Genomic DNA, 18,652 nt, shown 5'->3' with positions numbered 1-18,652 from the left:
ACGCCACCTGGACACCACAACGTAATGGTGTGTCCGAACGTCGTAACCGCACTTTATTAGATATGGTGCGATCTATGATGTCTCTTACTGATTTACCGCTGCATTCATGTTAAATAGGGCACCATCGAAATCCGTTGAGATGACACCTTATGAACTGTGGTTTGGCAAGAAACCCAAGTTGTCGGTTCTTAAAGTTTGGGGCTGCGATGCTTATGTGAAAAAGCTTCAACCTGATAAGCTCGAACCCAAATCGGAGAAATGTGTCTTCATAGGATACCCAAAAGAGACTGTTGGGTACACCTTCTATCACATATATGAAGGCAAGTTATCCGTTGCTAAGAATGGATCCTTTCTAGAGAAGGAGTTTCTCTCGAAAGAAGTGAGTGGGAGGAAGTAGAACTTGATGAGGTAAATGTACCTACTCCCTTATTAGAAAGTACTCAATCACAACAATCAGTTCCTGTGATTCCTACACCAATTAGTGAGGAAGCTAATGATGATGATCATGAAACTTCTGATCAAGTTACTACCGAACCTCATAGGTCATCCAGAGTAAGATCTGCACCAGAGTGGTACAGTAATCCTGTTCTGGAAGTCATGTTACTTGACCATGACGAACGTACGAACTACGAGGAAGCGACGATGAGCCTAGATTCCGTAAAATGGCTTGAGGCCATGAAATCTGAGATGGGATCCATGTATGAGAACAAAGTGTGGACTTTAGTTGACTTGCCCGTTGATCGGCAAGCCATAGAGAATAAATGGATCTTCAAGAAGAAGACTGACGCTGACGGTAATGTTACTCTCTACAAAGCACGACTTGTTGCGAAAGGTTTTCGACAAGTTCAAGGAGTTGACTACGATGAGACCTTCTCACCCGTCGCGATACTTAAGTCCGTCTGAATCATGTTAGCAATTACCGTTGTTTATGATTATGAAATTTGGCAAATGGATGTCAAAACTGCATTACTTAATGGATATCTTAAAGAAGAGTTGTATATGATGCAACCAGAAGGTTCTTTCGATCCAAAAGTTGCTAACAAAGTGTATAAGCTCCAGCGATCCATTTCTGGACTGGTGCAAGCATCTCGGAGTTGGGATATACGATTTGATAGTGTGATCAATGCATATGGTTTTATACAAACTTCTGGAGAAGCCTGTATTTTCAATAAAGTGAGTGGGAGCTCTGTAGCATTTCTGATATTATATGTGGATGACATATTGTTGATCTAAAATGGTACTGAATTTCTGAATAGCATAAAAGGATACTTGAATAATAATTTTTCAATGAAAGACCTCGGTGAAGCTTGCTACCTCTTGAGCACTGCGTTGGTTTTCCCTTGAAGAGGAAAGAGTGATGCAGTAAACTAGAGAATATCTAGGCATGATCATGTATATAGGCATCATGTCCGCGACAAGTAGATCGAAACGATTCTGCATCTACTACTATTACTCCACACATCGACCGCTATCCAGCATGCATCTAGAGCATTAAGTTCATAAGAATAGAGTAACACATTAGGCAAGATGACATGATGTAGAGGGATAAACTCAAGCAATATGATATAAACCCCATCTTTTTATCCTCGATGGCAACAATACAATATGTGCCTAGCTGCCCATGCTGTCACTGGGAAAGGACACCGCAAGATTGAACCCAAAGCTAAGCACTTCTCCCATTGCAAGAAAGATCAATCTAGTAGGCCAAACCAAACTGATAATTCGAAGAGACTTGCAAAGATAACCAATCATACATAAAAGATTTCAGAGAAGAATCAAATATTGTTCATAGATAAACTTGATCATAAACCCACAATTCATCGGATCTCGACAAACACACCGCAAAAAGAGTTACATTGAATAGATCTCCAAGAAGATCGAGGAGAACTTTGTATTGAGATCCAAAGAGAGAGAAGAAGCCATCTAGCTAATAACTATGGATCCGAAGGTTTGTGGTAAACTACTCACACATCATCGGAGAGGCTATGGTGTTGATGTAGAAGCCCTCCATGATCGATTCCCCCTCCGGTGGAGCGCCAGAAAAGGCCCCAAGATGGGTTCTCACGGGTACAGAAGGTTGCGGCGGTGGAAATAGGGTTTCATGGTGCTCCTGGCTGTTTTTGGGGTATATGGGTATATATAGGAGGAAGAAGTACGTCGGTGGAGCTGCGAGGGGCCCACGAGGGTGGGGGCGCGCCCCCTGCCTCGTGGCCTCCTCGCTTCTTTCTTGATGGCCACTCCAAGTCTCCTAGATCACGTTTGTTCGAAAAACAACTCTCCCAAAGGTTTCATTCCGTTTGGATTCTGTTTGATATTCCTTTTCCGCGAAACACTGAAATAGGAAAAAAACCAGCAATTTGCACTGGGCCTTTGGTTAGTAGGTCAGTCCCAAAAATAATATAAAAAGGTAAATTAAAGCCCATTAAACATCCAAAATAGATAATATAATAGCATGGAACAATCAAAAATTATAGATACGTTGGAGACGTATCAAGCATCCCCAAGCTTAATTCCTGCTCGTCCTCGAGTAGGTAAATGATAAAAACAGAATTTTTGATGTGGAATGCTACCTAGCATAATTCTCAATGTAATTTTATTTATTGTTGCATGAATGTTCAGATCCGAAAGATTCAAGACAAAAGTTTAATATTGACATAAACATTATAATACTTCAAGCATACTAATAAAGCAATCATGTCTTCTCAAAATAACATGGCCAAAGAAAGTTATCCCTACAAAATCATATAGTCTGGCTATGCTCCATCTTCACCACACAAAATATTTAAATCATGCACAACCCCGATGACAAGCCAAGCAATTGTTTCATAATTTTGATGTTCTCAAACTTTTTCAGTCTTCACGCAATATATGAGCGTGAGCCATGGATATAGCACTATAGGTGGAATAGAATGGTGGTTGTGGAGAAGACAAAAGGAGAAGATAGTCTCACATCAACTAGGCGTATCAACGGGCTATGGAGATGCCCATCAATAGATATCAATGTGAGTGAGTAGGGATCGCGATGCAACGGATGCACTAGAGCTATAAGTGTATGAAAGCTCAAAAAGAAACTAAGTGGGTGTGCATCCAACTTGCTTGCTCACGAAGACCTAGGGCAATTTGAGGAAGCCCATCATTGGAATATACAAGCCAAGTTCTATAATGTGAAATTCCCGCTTAGTATATGAAAGTGACAACATAGGAGGCTCTCTATTATGAAGATCTTGGTGCTACTTTGAAGCACAAGTGTGGTAAAAGGATAGTAACATTGTCCCTTCTCTCTTTTTATCTCATTTCTTTTTTTATTTGGGCATTTTTATCCTTTTTTATGGCCACTTTTTTCTTCTTCTTTTTTAATTTTCGTCCGGAGTCTCATCCCGACTTGTGGGGGAATCATAGTCTCCATCATCCTTTCCTCACATGGGACAATGCTCTAATAATGATGATCACCACACTTTTATTTACTTACAACTCGAAAAATTACAACTCAATACTTAGAACAAAATATGACTCTATGTGAATGCCTCCGGTGGTGTACCGGGATGTACAATGACTCATGAGTGACGTGTATGAAAGAATTATAAAGGTGGCTTTGCCACAAATACGATGTCAACTACATGATCATGTAAAGCAATATGACAATGATGAAGCGTGTCATAACAAACGAAACAGTGGTAAATTACATGGCAATATATCTCGGAATGGCTATGGAAATGCCATAATAGGTAGGTATGGTGGCTGTTTTGAGGAAGTATATGGTGGGTGTATGGTACCGGTGAAAGTTACGTGGTACTAGAGAGGCTACCAATGGTGGAAGGGTGAGAGTGCGTATAATCCATGGACTCAACATTAGTCATAAGAACTCATATACTTATTGCAAAAATCTATTAGTTATCGAAACAAAGTACTACGTGCATGCTCCTAGGGGGATAGATTGGTAGGAAAAGACCATCGCTCGTCTCCGACCGCCACTCATAAGGAAGACAGACAATAAATAAATCATGCTCCGACTTCATCACATAACGGTTCAACATACGTGCATGCTACGGGAATCACAAACTTTAACACAAGTATTTCTCAAATTCACGACTACTCAACTAGCATGACTCTAATATCACCATCTTCATATCTCAAAACAATCATCAAGTATCAAACTTCTCATCGTATTCAATGCACTTTTTATGATAGTTTTTATTATACCCATCTTGGATGCCTATCATATTAGGACTAATTTTATAGCCAAAGCAAATTACCATGCTGTTCTAGAGGACTCTCAAAATGATATAAGTGAAGCATGCGAGATCAATAATTTCTATAAAATAAAACCACCACCGTGCTCTAAAAAGATATAAGCGAAGCACTAGAGCAAAATTATCTAGCTCAAAAGATACAAGTGAAGCACATAGAGTATTCTAATAAATTCTGATTCATGTGTCTCTCTCCAAAAGGTGTGTACAGCAAGGATGATTGTGGTACACTAAAAATCAAAGACTCAAATCATACAAGACGCTCCAAGCAAAACACATATCATGTGGTGAATAAAAATATATCATCAAGTAAAGTTACCGATGGACGAAGACGAAAGAGGGGATGCCTTCCGGGGCATCCCCAAGCTTAGGATTTTGGTTGTTCTTTAATTTTACCTTGGGGTGCCTTGGTAATCCCCAAGCTTAGGCTCTTTCCACTCCTAGTTCCATAATCCATCAAATCTTTACGCAAAACTTCAAAACTTCACAACACAAAACTCAACAGAAAATCTCGTGAGCTCCGTTAGTATAAGAAAACAAACCAGCACTTAAGGTACTATAATGAACTCATTATTTATTTATATTGGTGTTAAACCTACTGTGTTCCAACTTCTCTATAGTTCATACCCCCGATACTAGCCATAGATTCATCAAAATAAGCAAACAACACACGAAAAACAGAATCTGTCAAAAATAGAATAGTCTGTAGTAATCTGTAGGTTTCGAATACTTCTGTAACCCCAAAAATTCATAAACAAATTGTTTGACGTGAGGAATTTGTCTATTAATCATCTTCAAAAAGAATCAACCTAATTGCACTCTCCAGTAAAAACCGACAGCAAATCTCGTGAGCGCTAAAGTTTCTGTTTTTTACAGCAAGATCGCAAAAACTTCCCCCAAGTCTTCCTAAAGGTTCTACTTGGCACAAACACTAATTAAAAGCATAAAAACACATCTAAAAATAAGCTAGATTAATTATTTATTGCTAAACAGAACCAAAAAGCAAGAAACAAAAATAAAATTGGGTTCCTCCTAACAAGCGCTATCGTTTAACGCCCCTAGCTAGGCATAAAAACAAGAATAGATCTAGGTATTATCATCTTTGGTATGCAATCCATAAGTGGCTCTCATAATAGATTCATAAGGTAATTTAATTTTATTTCTAGGAAAGTGTTCCATGCCTTTTCATAACGGAAATTGGAATCTAATATTCCCTTCTTTCATATTAATAATTGCACCAATCGTTCTAAGGAAAGGTCTACCAAGAATAATGGGACATGTAGGATTGCAATCAATGTCAAGAACAATGAAATCTACGGGCACATAATTCCTATATGCAACAATAAGAACATCATTAATCCTTCCCATAGGTTTCTTAATAGTGGAATCTGCGAGGTGCAAATTTAAAGAACAATCATCAAATTCACGGAAACCTAACACGTCACACAAAGTTTTTGGAATCGTGGAAACGCTAGCACCCAAATCACATAAAGCATAGCATTCATAATCTTTAATTTTAATCTTAATAGTAGGTTCCAACTCATCATGAAGTTTTCTAGGGATAGAAACTTCTAATTCAAGCTTTTCTTCATAAGATTGCATTAAAGCATCAATGATATGTTTGGTAAAAGCTTTATTTTGATCATAAGCATGAGGAGAATTTAACACGGATTGCAACAAGGAAATACAATCTATTAAATAACAATTATCATAATTAAATTACTTGAAATCAAAAATAGTGGGTTCATTGCTATGTAAAGTTTTGACCTCTTCAATCCCACTTTTATTAATTTTTGCATCAAGATCTAAAAACTCTGAACCATTGGGACGCCTTTTAACTAAAGTTGACTCATCTCTAGTCCCATCATTGTCAAGATTCATATTGCAAAACAAAGATTTAATAGGAGACACATCAACCTTTTAGATCTTCATCCTTATTGTCATCAAAACTAGAAGAACACGCTTTTATAAAGCAATCTTTTTTAGCAGGCATCCTAGCGGTTCTTTCTTTGCACTCATCAATGGAAATTATCATGGCTTTGAGAGACTCATTGATATCATGCTTAGGTGGAATAGATCTAAGTTTCAAAGAATCGACATCAAGAGAAATTCTATCCACGTTCCTAGCCAACTCATCAATCTTAGACAATTTTTCTTCAATCAAAGCATTGAAACTCTTTTGCGAACTAATAAATTCTTTAATACTAGATTCAAAATCAGAGGGAATCTTATTATAATTTCCATAAGAATTGTTGTAGGAATTACCATAATTATCAGAGGAATTACTAGGATACAGCCTAGGATTAAAGTTTTCTCTATACGCGTTGTTACCAAAATTGTTCCTACTAACTAAATTCACATCCATAGATTCATTATTATTCTCAATCAAAGTAGACAAAGGCATATCATTAGGATGAGAAGAAACACTCTCATTAGCAAACAATTTCATAAGTTCATCCATCTTTCCACTCAAAACATTAATTTATTCTATAGCATGAACCTTTTTACTAGTAGATCTTTCGGTGTGCCATCGAGAATAATTAACCATAATATTATCTAGGAGTTTGGTAGCTTCTCCTAGAGTGATTTCCATAAAAGTGCCTCCCGTGGCTGAATCTAAAAGATTTCTAGAAGCAAAATTCAATCCAACATAAATTTTTTGTATGATCATCCACAAATTCAAACCATGTGTAGGGCAATTACGTATCATTAATTTCATCCTCTCCCAAGCTTGTGCAACATGCTCACGATCAAGTTGCTTAAAATTTGTAATATCGTTTCTAAGGGAGATGATCTTAGCGGGAGGAAAATACTTAGAGATAAAAGCATCTTTGCACTTGTTCCAAGAATCAATACTATTTTTAGGCAAAGACGAAAGCCAAGTTTTAGCACGATCTCTAAGCGAAAACGGAAATAGCTTCAATTTAACAATATCATTATCCACATCTTTCTTCTTTTGCATATCCCACAAATCAACAAAGCTGTTTAGTTGGGTAGCGGCATCTTCACTAGGAAGGCCAGAAAATGGATCTTTCATGACAAGATTCAGCAAAGTACTATTAATTTCAGAAGATTCAACATCGGTAATAGGAGCAATCAGAGTGCTAATAAAATCATTATTGTTGGTATTGGAAAATCACACAATTTAGTATTATCTTGAGCCATCGTGACAAACAATCCAACACACAAGTACACAAGGAGCGAGCGAAAAAAAGGCGAACGGAAAAAGAGGGCAAATAAAACGGCAAGGATGAAGTGTGCGAGAGGAAAACGAGAGGCAAATGGCAAATAATGTAATGCGAGGGATAAGAGTTTGTGATGGGTACCTAGTATATCTTGACTTGTGCGTAGATCTCTTCGGCAACGATGCCAGAAATCCTTCTTTCTACCTATTGATCAGTGTGTTTTTTTCCCTTGAAGAGGAAATGGTGATGCAGTAAAGTAGCGTAAGTATTTCCCTCAGTTTTTGAGAACCAAGGTATCAATCCAGTAGGAGACTACACGCAAGTCACCTCGCACCTACACAAACAAATAAGAACCTTGCAACCAACGCGATAAAGGGGTTGTCAATCCCTTCATGGCCACTTGCAAAAGTGAGATCTGATAGAGATAATAAGATAAATATTTTTGGTATTTTTATGATATAGATTGAAAGTAAAGATTGCAAAGTAAAATAGATTGGAAACTTGTATGATGGAAAATAGACCCGGTGGCCATAGGTTTCACTAGTGGCTTCTCTCAAGATAGCATAAGTATTACAGTGGGTAAACAAATTATTGTTGAGCAATTGATAGAAAAGTGCATAATTATGAGAATATCTAGGCATGATCATGTATATAGGCATAATATCCGTGACAAGTAGACCGAAATGATTCTGCATCTACTACTATTACTCCACACATCGACTGCTATCCAGCATGCATCTAGAGTATTAAGTTCATAAGAACAGAGTAACGCATTAGGCAAGATGACATGATGTAGAGGGATAAACTCAAGCAATATGATATAAACCCCATCTTTTTATCCTCGATGGCAACAATACAATACGTGCCTTGCTGCCCCTACTGTCACTGGGAAAGGACATCGCAAGATTGAACCCAAAGCTAAGCACTTCTCCCATTGCAAGAAAGATGAATCTAGTAGGCCAAACCAAACTGATAATTCAAAGAGACTTGCAAAGATAACAAATCATACATAAAAGATTTCAGAGAAGAATCAAATATTGTTCATAGATAATCTTGATCATAAACCCACAATTCATCAGATCTCGACAAACACACCACAAAAAGAATTACATCGAATAGATCTCCAAGAAGATCGAGGAGAACTTTGTATTGAGATTCAAAGAGAGAAAAGAAGCCATCTAGCTAATAACTATGGACCTGAAGGTGTGTGGTAAACTACTCACACATCATCAGAGAGGCTATGGTATTGATGTAGAAGCCCTCCGTGATCGATTCCCCCTCCGGCGGAGCGCCGGAAAAGGCCCCAAGATGGGATTTCATGGGTACAGAAGGTTGCGGCGGTGGAAATAGGGTTCCATGGTTCTCCTAGCTGTTTTTGGGGTATATGGGTATATATAGGAGGAAGAAGTACGTCGGTGGAGCTACGAGGGGCCCACGAGGGTGAGGGCGCGCCTGCACCCCTGGGCGCGCCCCCTGCCTCGTGGCCTCCTCGCTTCTTTCTTGACGGTCACTCCAAGTCTCCTGGACCATGTTTGTTCCAAAAATAACTCTCCCAAACGTTTCATTCCGTTTGTATTCCGTTTGATATTCCTTTTCTATGAAACACTGAAATAGGCGAAAAAAACAGCAATTTGCACTAGGCCTTTGGTTAGTAGGTTAGTCCCAAAATAATATAAAAAGATAAATTAAAGCCCATTAAACATCCAAAACAGATAATATAATAGCATGTAACAATAAAAAATTATAGATACATTGGAGACGTATCAAAAGCTGCTTATATATTGGGCATCAAGATCTATAGAGATAGATCAAGATGCTTAATTGGACTTTCAGAAAGCACATACCTTGATAAAGTTTTGAAGAAGTTCAAAATGGATCAAGCAAAGAAAGGGTTATTGCCTGTGTTACAAGGTGTGAAGTTGAGTCAGACTCAATGCCCGACCACTGCAGAAGATAGAGAGAAAATGAAAGTCATTGCCTATGCTTCAGCCATAGGTTCTATCATGTATGAAATGCTGTGTACTAGACCTGATGTGTGCCTTGATATTAGTTTAGCAGGGAGGTACCAAAGTAATCCATGAGTGGATCACTAGGCAGCGGTCAAGAACATCCTGAAATACCTGAAAAGGACTAAGGATATGTTTCTCATTTATGGAGGTGACAAAGAGCTTGTCGTAAACGGTTACGTCGATGCAAGCTTTGACACTGATCCGGATTACTCTAAGTCACAATCCGGATACGTATTTTTATTGAATGGTGGAGCTGTCTGTTGGTGCAGCTCTAAGCAAAGCGTAGTGGCGGGATCTACGTGTGAAGAAGGAATACATAGCTGCTTTGAAAGCAGCAAATGAAGGAGTCTGGATGAAGGAGTTCATATCCGATCTAGGTGTCATACCTAGTGCATCGGGTCCAATGAAAATCTTTTGTGACAATACTGGTGCAATTGCCTTGGCAAAGGAATCCAGATTTCACAAGAGAACCAAGAACATCAAGAGAAGCGTCAATTCCATCCGTGATCAAGTCAAGGAGGGAGACATAGAGATTTGCAAGATACATACGGATCTGAATGTTGCAGACCCATTGACTAAGCCTCTCTCACGAGAAAAACACGATCAACACCATCACATCATTCCTAGCCTGATCGGCTATATCACTATTGAGCTAATTTTAACTGTGCTACCCGGTCCTTCTTCCCGGAGCACAACTTCCGACGACGAGCTAAGCTTACGTCGATCTTCCTCATCTTATTATTTCACCTCAAATAACAAGCTTGATTTCGAGCTTGTGTCGCATCCGTGGTTCCAATAACCTTTCGCTTCATCGTTCCTTTTGCTTGATGTCGTCGCCGTTCAATGGCCTCTTCATAGTACCTCGACAAAATCTGTCGTAATCCCCATCAATATACTGACCTGTTTCAGGATATCAATCAAATTCATGATGAGAAATACCATCCTCCCCCCTCGATGATTGTGTTATCATCGACAACGTCCTTGACTTCCTGCCAACACATACCTGATTTTTGTTTGGTTGTACCTTACGTTCTGAGATAATCTTGGAATTGTTTCTCGGTATCTCTTGAGATCTTCGAACCCAATCTTTACTTGACACCATATCATAGCTGCATCGAAGCATGACTGTGGTATCCGAATATCAACAAGAACATCGGAAGCATAATACTAAATGTTTCTTGATCAATTATCCAAACACCGTTGTATGGGTAAACCTCATAAATTTCTTGCCCCTTTGTCTAAATGGTTTAATACTTGGAGCCCTATCATGCTCTGCCTTTCCTTGGGAAAGTTATACCCTAATACTTGGGTATAAACACCTTCCCTTTCCATTGGTCTGATTATCATAATAATCACATTTTCCTTTCCATTGTTTTGTTTCACCTTTCTTGTAATCTAACTTGTCTGGGCAGTGATAATTCCATCCTTATGTAAACACCTCGGTGTACAAACTCTGTCAGTAAGACCCTGTTACTATTGTTGATGACATTCCGGTAACCACCGATGGACGAGAACTTTGCCTATTGGTCCGCGTCGTCTTGCGAGTAGGAGAATGGTTCTCTTCGTCCCTCGCCCTTGGTACCAACGTTGTTGCCAACATAATTGACAGTCTATGCTCTGACCTGCCTTGCTACCATGACTGTGCAAAATGCTAGCGCCCTTCCTGCTTTTAACCCACATGGTGGGCCCATAACCCACAGTTCCATAGGATCGAAACCTGACTCTCCTGTTTATCCTTTATTCCGAAGTATCATTTGCTCTTGGCTTTGTGTGTTGTCACGAGCCACCGTCCGAGAGATGATCTATTCCCGATGCTCTGAACCCCCTTCTCACACTCTGTTCAGGTATCGATCGTTTGTCCATTCGCTTGAAACTTCCTATTGTACCTTCATATTTTGCTCTTGATGTTTTCTTAAGTTTCAACTCGAGAGATACTTCTGCCACATTCCCTGAATTGTTCATCAGATAATTAACCCTATAAGGGCCAGTTCTCCCAAAGTTACTCTTTACTTCCCCACTTAAATCTCGGGACGAGATTTCTTGTAGTGGGGGAGATTTGTAACACCCCAGTGTCTTGCTACAGTAATCCCCTGTTAATGGTGCCATGTCACCAAGTTATTGTTGCTAATCTTCACTTGATCCCAAATCACAATTCAAATTCAAATCTAATCTAAAGTCAAAAATTCATATTTGTCAGACATGAAATCTAAAATGTTCACAATATCCTATAAATTCACTTGATCATTGTCATGTTGGAACCAACCTCTTTTGGATTCCCAAAGTGCCCCTGGAAATTATTTAGTGGTCCAGCAGCATTTAAAATTGGCCTTTTCAATTTCTAAAAATGGTTAGACAACTCCTTTTGGCCTCAAACTTTTTGTGACTTCTATAAATAATGTGCTTGATTTATGTGACAAGTCTCATATCTAGCAAAACTCTTTTAGTCTTACAATTAAATCGAAAACAGTAGCTAGTTAATTACAGAAAAGGAAAAGGAGAAAACAATAGAAAAGAAACCAAAATAGATAAAAAGAGAAAAAGGCCCACAAAACCCCCCTGTCCCTAGGACTAGCCCAGCCCAACACCCCCTGTTTCTCCTTCCTACTGCTCATAGCGGCGTGCTGGTCGCGCGCCCGGCGTCCGTGGCCGCGGATGGCCACGTGCCGGCCATCCGCCACATCCCCGGCGTCTACTAGGTCGGCATCGACCCCTCTGCGAAACCCTAGCTCCCCCAATCCCCTCGCTCGTCTCAATCTCTCCTCCCCCGCTTGAGGCCGAACCACACATCACCATGGATCCGTCGATCCCGTGGCCACCATGCTCCCCGGCGCTTGGGGGGATGTCCGTGAACTTCACCGCCGCCGTCTCCTTCGTACGCTCGTCACCGCTGCGTCTTCCTCACCTGCGGCCGCCGCACTGCATCGCCGTCGTCCCGCACTGCCTCCCCAACTCTCTCCGACCACGCCTGCAACATCTCTGTGAGCCCCCCCCCCGCGTTAATTCCATCCTTCCCCTTCCCCTTTGTTGCTGTCGTTGTAGCCACCATGGTCGATGCTCGTCGTGGCCGCACCCTTAGGCTGCGCTACTCGCGTCCTGGGTTCTCGGCCAGCGACCGTAGTCGCGTCCCCGCGATGCCCCTGCCCTGCGCTCGCACGCCCGGCCGCCCTCCTCGCCTCTGCCCGCTCGGCCTCGCCTCGCGCGGGCCGCGCCGCCGTCGCCCCTGTCCGGCTCGAGGCCCTGTTTCCCCCGCTGCTGCGTTTTGCTCTTGTCTCGCCCGCGGCCGCTCCGCTACCGCTGCAGCATGGCGCCACTACCGCCTGCTCGCGCCCTCCTGCTCCGCCTAGCGCTCGCCGGATCTGCTCGCCGCGCCCGGCCAATCCCGCGGTCCCGCACGCGCGGCCTCGCTCCGGCGCCCGCCCACGCGCCCCCGCTAACGCCTGCACGCCGCCCAGCCAGCCGCGTCCGACCGGCCGCCACCGCTCGCCGCGCCACTGCGCCGGTCGCCGTTGCCGGCCGAGCTCCGGCCACCGCCGCCTACCGCTCGGCCATGGCCGGCCTCTGCCTGTGCGTGCGCACAGGCAAGCAAACCCCCCTCCTGGAGGCTTTGTACCTCTGCCGCTGGGGCCGACCCAATTAAATTAGGATAACCCCAATTAGTATTTAACCACACCCCCCACTAATTAGTCACTGGCAGCGGCCCCGCAACCAGTTGGTTTATTTTTTAGAACAATCTGTTAAGATGTGAAAATGACAACCGGGCCCCCACTGGCACTGTTCATGGGTGGACCAGTCAACCTTTGACTTGGTCAGCCGGGCGCCATTGGCCCGCTGTCAGCCTCAACAGCCACTTGATGGGTACACTTTCGGGTACCTCCAGCTTTTTCCCATTTAATCTTTTTCGAATTAATAATATACCTGAATATTCATAAAATGTAATAAACTTTAATAATTCATAGAAAATAATCCGTAACTTCGATGAAAATGTTTTCTATATGAAAGTTGCTCAGAACGACGAGACGAATCTGAATACGCGATCCGTTCATCTGCCACATGCCCCTAACTACCTGAACATGCAACATTTCCCCTCCGTTTCATCTGTCCGAAAATGCTAAACCTGGGAAAACATTCCCGAATGTTATCCCCCTTCGCCGGTAACGTATAGCACCGTGTTAGAACACATCTAGCTCCGCCTGTTGTCCTGTTATGCTCTTGCTTGCTATGTATTTACTGTTTCTCCCCCCTCTTCTCTTCGGTAGACCCTGAGACTGCCGCTGATGCCACTGTGTTCAACTACGTCGACGGCGACCCCTCCTTCTTGTCTGAGCAACCAGGCAAGCAAACCCCCCTTGAGCATTCCGATATCGCCCATTTCTTTCCCTCTCATGCCTGCGTTAGAACTGCTACTGCTTTTTGTATGATCTTACTCTGATGCATAGCTTGTTTTTGTTACCTGCTTTCACACCTTACCTGCTTATCCTAAACTGCTTAGTATAGGTTGGTTAGTGATCCATCAGTGACCCCCACCTTGTCCCAGTTGCCTCTCTTTATGTTCGATGACTCGATCAACGTGATCGACGTCCAGGCCCCGACACCGCACATCAGCCCCCCTAGTTGTATGACTTTGCAGAGTTACCATCGAGTGCCGAGGGTGGAACCTCTTACGTCACTCCTGATGAGATCTCTGTAGTGTAGCTATTCGGTCGTGGTCATCGAGGGTGATTTTCTCCTTAACCACTTTCGATACGACTCTATCGTGCAACCCCTCAAGTGTAAACCTCGAGGGTGGTTTCTCTTACGTTCACCTTGATGTTTACATCGAGTGGGAATCCGACAAGGGTGATTTCTCAGGTTTTCCCCCTTGGTGTTAGACACACGGTTACTATGGTTACTATGACTTTGCACTGGACCTTGTTACTAAAGACGGGTTGGCCCTGAGGGGTACCCGCGCGAGCTTAATTGCGAGTGATGTGGAGTCGGGCGGACCTGGAAGGTGCCCGCGAGATAATTACGAGGCGTGGCCGGGCATTCCTAGCCCTTGCCGCAAGTCCTCGAGACGGGGCAACGGGGTCACACCTTTCGTGAGTCTCTGCTTGTTATTGCGCGTTCCTAATCCACTACGATTTGGATATTTGATCCAAGAGGCCTCTGGCCTGATAGCACTAACCATCACGTGGGCATAGTATGGGCGTTCTGCGCCGTATACATCAGCCGAAACTTAATAGACGTCAGCGACTGAGTGGCGCGCGCCGGGTTGGACTGGTAAGCTCCTTCTTTTTTTTAAGGAAGTAGCTAGGTCTGCTCATCGGCCGCCCACGCAACGTGCAGGAGTTCCCGGGGAGATGGCCCATGACCCCTGGGGGCATAGGTTTAGTCCGGCGTGCTGGCCTCTCTATTAAGCCTAGGTCGGGTTGCGACGTATTGTTTGGCCGAGGCCGGGCATGACCCAGGAAAGTGTGTCCGGTCGAAGTTAATCGAGCGTGGTGGGTAAGTTGGTGCACCCCTGCAGGGAAGAAAACATCTATCGATACCCTGTCCTACGGTAACGAACACTTGGAGTTGTATCCCGATCTATACAACTAGAACTGGATACTTGTGATGAGAAATGGATTGTGATGAGAAATGGATGGTGATGAGAAATGGATAGTATGGCTCTGGGATTGCTTTCTCGCAGGGAGTCGAGAAAGGATCTCTGGCCGAGGTTGATAACTCTACTGCTACTTTACTTTATGTTACTCTACTCCCTCCTGTTGCTGCAAGATGGTGGTTTTCAGAAGATGCTAGTCTTTGATAGGCTAGGCTTTCCCCTTCCCTTCTGGCATTCTGCAGTTTAGTCCACAGATACAATCCATTCCTTTGATACAGATGCATACTTAGTTTAGATCTGATGTAAGTCTTGCGAGTACTTTGGATGAGTACTCACGGTTGCTTTGCTACTTCTTTTCCCCCATACCTGATTGTTGCGACCAGATGACGGAGCCCAGGAGCCAGATGACGCCATTGATGTCTACTACTACCCGGAGGATGCCTACTACTACGTGAAGACCGCCGACGACTAGGAGTAGTTAGGAGGCTCCCAGGCAGGAGGCCTTGCCTTTTCGATTATTGTTGCTTTTGTGCTAGCCTTCTTAAGACAATCTTGTTTAACTCATGTCTGTACTCAGATATTGTTGCTTCCGCTGACTCTTGTGTATTCGAGCCTTCGAGGCCCCTGGCTTGTAATATAAAGCTTGTATTATTTTAATTTGTGTCTAGAGTTGTGTTGTGATATCTTCCCGTGAGTCCTTGATCTTGATCGTACATATTTGCGTGTATGATTAGTGTACGATCGAATCTCGGGCAAGTAACATACCGATGACAAAAGGAACAACGTATGTTGTTATGCGGTTTGATCGATAAAGATCTTTGTAGAATATGTAGGAGCCAATATGAGCATCTAGGTTCCGCTATTGGTAATTGACTGGAGACGAGTCTCGGTCATGTCTACATAGTTCTCGAACCCGTAGGGTCCGCACGCTTAACGTTCGGTGACGATCGGTAATATGAGTTTATGTGTTTTGATGTACCGAAGGTAGTTTGGAGTCCCGGATATGATCATGGACATGACGAGGAGTCTTGAAATGGTCGAGACATAAAGATTGATATATTGGATGACTATGTTTGAACTTCGGAAGGGTTCCGGTCAAATTCGGACAAATACCGGAGTACCGGGGGTTACCGGAACCCCCGGGAAGTGTAATGGTCCTATTGGGTCTTAGTGGAGAAGAGGAGGGGCAGCCAGGGTAGGCCGCGCGCCCCTCCCCCTCTAGTCCGAATTGGATAAGGAGGGGGGAGGGCGGCGCCCCCCTTTCCTTCCCCCTCTCTCCTTCTTCCCTCTCTCCTACTCCTACCCTTGGAAGGGTTGGAGTCCTACTCCCGGTGGGAATATGACTCCCCTTGGGGCGCGCCTAGGAGGGCCGGCCTCTCCCCCTCCTCCACTCCTTTATATACGGGGGAGGGGGCACCCCATAGACTCAGAAGTTGATCATTGATTTTTTAGCCGTGTGTGGTGCCCCCCTCCACCACAATCCACCTCAGTTATATCGTAGTGGTGCTTAGGCGAAGCGTTGTTTTGTAAGCATCATCATCGCCGTCATCACGCCGTCGTGCTGAGGAAACTCTCCCTCAAAGCTCTACTGGATCGTGAGTTCGCGGGACGTCATCGAGCTGAACGTGTGCAGATCGCGGAGGTGTCGTACCTTCCGTGCTAGATCGGTCGATCGTGAAGACGTACGACTACATCAACCGCGTTGTCATAACGCTTCCGCTTACGGTCTACAAGGGTATGTAGACGATACTCTCCCCTCTCGTTGCTATGCATCACCATGATCTTGCATGTGCGTAGGAATTTTTTGAAATTACTGCGTTCCCCAACAGTGGCGTCCGAGCCAGGTTTATGCGTAGATGTCATATGCACGAGTAGAACCCAAAGGAGTTGTGGGCGTGGGTATATACATATTGGTTGCCGTCACTAGTTGATTCTTGATTCAGCGGCATTGTTGGATGAAGCGTTCCAGACCGACATTACGTGTACACTTACGAGAGATTGGTTCTACCGACGTGCTTCGCACACAGGTGGCTAGTGGGTGTCTGTTTCTCCAGCTTTAGTTGAATCGGATTCAATGAACAGGGTTCTTTCTGAAGATCATTAAGCAATCACTATACCACGTTGTGGTTTTTTGATGCGTAGGTAATAACGGTTCTTGCTCAGCCCGTAGCAGCCACGTAAAACTTGCAACAACAAAGTAGAGGACGTCTAACTTGTTTTTGCAGGGCATGTGGTGATGTGATATGGTCTAGACATGATGCTAAATTTTATTGTATGAGATGATCATATTTTGTGACACAGTTATCGGCAACTGGCAGGAGCCATATGGTTGTCGCTTTATTGTATGAAATGCAATCATCATGTAATTGCTTTACTTTATCACTAAGCGGTAGCGATAGTCGAGGAGGCAATAGTTGGCGTGACGACAATGATGCTTCGATGGAGATCAAGGTGTCAAGCCGGTGACGATGGTGATCATGTCGGTGCTTTGGAGATGGAGATCAAAGGCACAAGATGACGATGGCCATATCATATCACTTAGATTGATTGCATGTGATGTTTATCCTTTATGCATCTTATTTTGCTTAGTTCGGCGGTAGCATTATAAGATGATCTCTCACTAAATTTCAAGGTATAAGTGTTCTCCCTGAGTATGCACCATTGCTAAACTTCATCGTGCCGAGACACCACGTGATGATCGGGTGTGATAAGCTCTACGTTCACATACAACGGGTGCAAGCCAGTTTTGCACACGCAGAATACTCGGGTTAAACTTGACGAGCCTAGCATATGCAGATATGGCCTCAGGACATTGGAGACCAAAAGGTCGAGCGTGAATCATATAGTAGGTATGACCAACATAGTGATGTTCACCATTGAAACTACTCCATCTCACGTGATGATCGGACATGGTTTAGTTGATGTGGATCACGTGATCACTTAGATGATTAAAGGGATGTCTATCTAAGTGTGAGTTCTTAAGTAATTTGATTAATTGAACTTTAATTTATCATGAACTTAGTACCTGATAGTATTTTGCATGTCTATGTTGTTGTAGATAGATGGCCTGTGATGTTGTTTCGTTGAATTTTAATACGTTCCTAGAGAAAGCTAAGTTGAAAGATGATGGTAAAAACTACACGGACTGGGTCCGTAACTTCAGGATTATCCTCATTGCTGCATAGAAGAATTACGTCCTGGAAGCACCGCTAGGTGACAAACCCGCTGCAGGAGCAACGCCAGATGTTATGAACACCTGGCAGAGCAAAGCTGATGACTACACGATAGTTCAGTGTGTCATGCTTTACGGCTTAGAACCGGGACTTCAACGATATTTTGAACGTCATGGAGCATATGAGATGTTCCAGGAGTTGAAGTTAATATTTCAAGCAAATGCCCGGATTGAGAGATATGAAGTCTCTAATAAGTTCTACAGCTGCAAGATGGGGGAGAATAGTTCTGTCAATGAACATATAGTCAGAATGTCTGGGTACCACAACCACTTGACTCAACTGGGAGTTAATCTTCCTGATGGTAGTGTCATTGACAGAGTTCTTCAATCACTGCCACCAAGCTACAAGAGCTTCGTGATGAACTATAATATGTAAGGGATGGATAAGACGATTC

General features: G+C 43.2%; 1 protein-coding gene across 1 annotated transcript; it reads left to right on the top strand.

Annotated features, from left to right (window-relative positions):
- The first annotated feature begins 12,058 nt into the window (after positions 1 to 12,058).
- On the top strand, positions 12,059 to 15,518 carry LOC125541665. The gene is made up of 3 exons (XM_048705014.1): positions 12,059 to 12,419; positions 13,698 to 13,772; positions 15,409 to 15,518. Exons 1-3 carry the CDS (start codon positions 12,233 to 12,235, stop codon positions 15,495 to 15,497), a joined length of 351 nt encoding a protein of 116 aa, XP_048560971.1. The 5' UTR covers positions 12,059 to 12,232; the 3' UTR covers positions 15,498 to 15,518.
- Positions 15,519 to 18,652: the final 3,134 nt, after the last annotated feature.

This window comes from Triticum urartu, chromosome 2 (assembly GCF_003073215.2).
Source record: "Triticum urartu cultivar G1812 chromosome 2, Tu2.1, whole genome shotgun sequence".
Lineage (NCBI taxonomy): Eukaryota > Viridiplantae > Streptophyta > Magnoliopsida > Poales > Poaceae > Triticum > Triticum urartu.
The sequence above is the reverse complement of the archived record's forward strand: the minus strand, read 5'-3'. Positions and strand labels throughout refer to the sequence as shown.

Bases quoted from the DNA above. Each gene is read 5' to 3' on its own strand.
- LOC125541665 (XM_048705014.1), top strand. From the start codon at position 12,233: ATGGATCCGTCGATCCCGTGGCCACCATGCTCCCCGGCGCTTGGGGGG. The intron at 12,420-13,697 runs GTGAGCCCCCCC...TCTCTTCGGTAG, and splicing joins ACCACGCCTGCAACATCTCT to ACCCTGAGACTGCCGCTGAT. The intron at 13,773-15,408 runs GCAAGCAAACCC...TGTTGCGACCAG, and splicing joins CTTCTTGTCTGAGCAACCAG to ATGACGGAGCCCAGGAGCCA.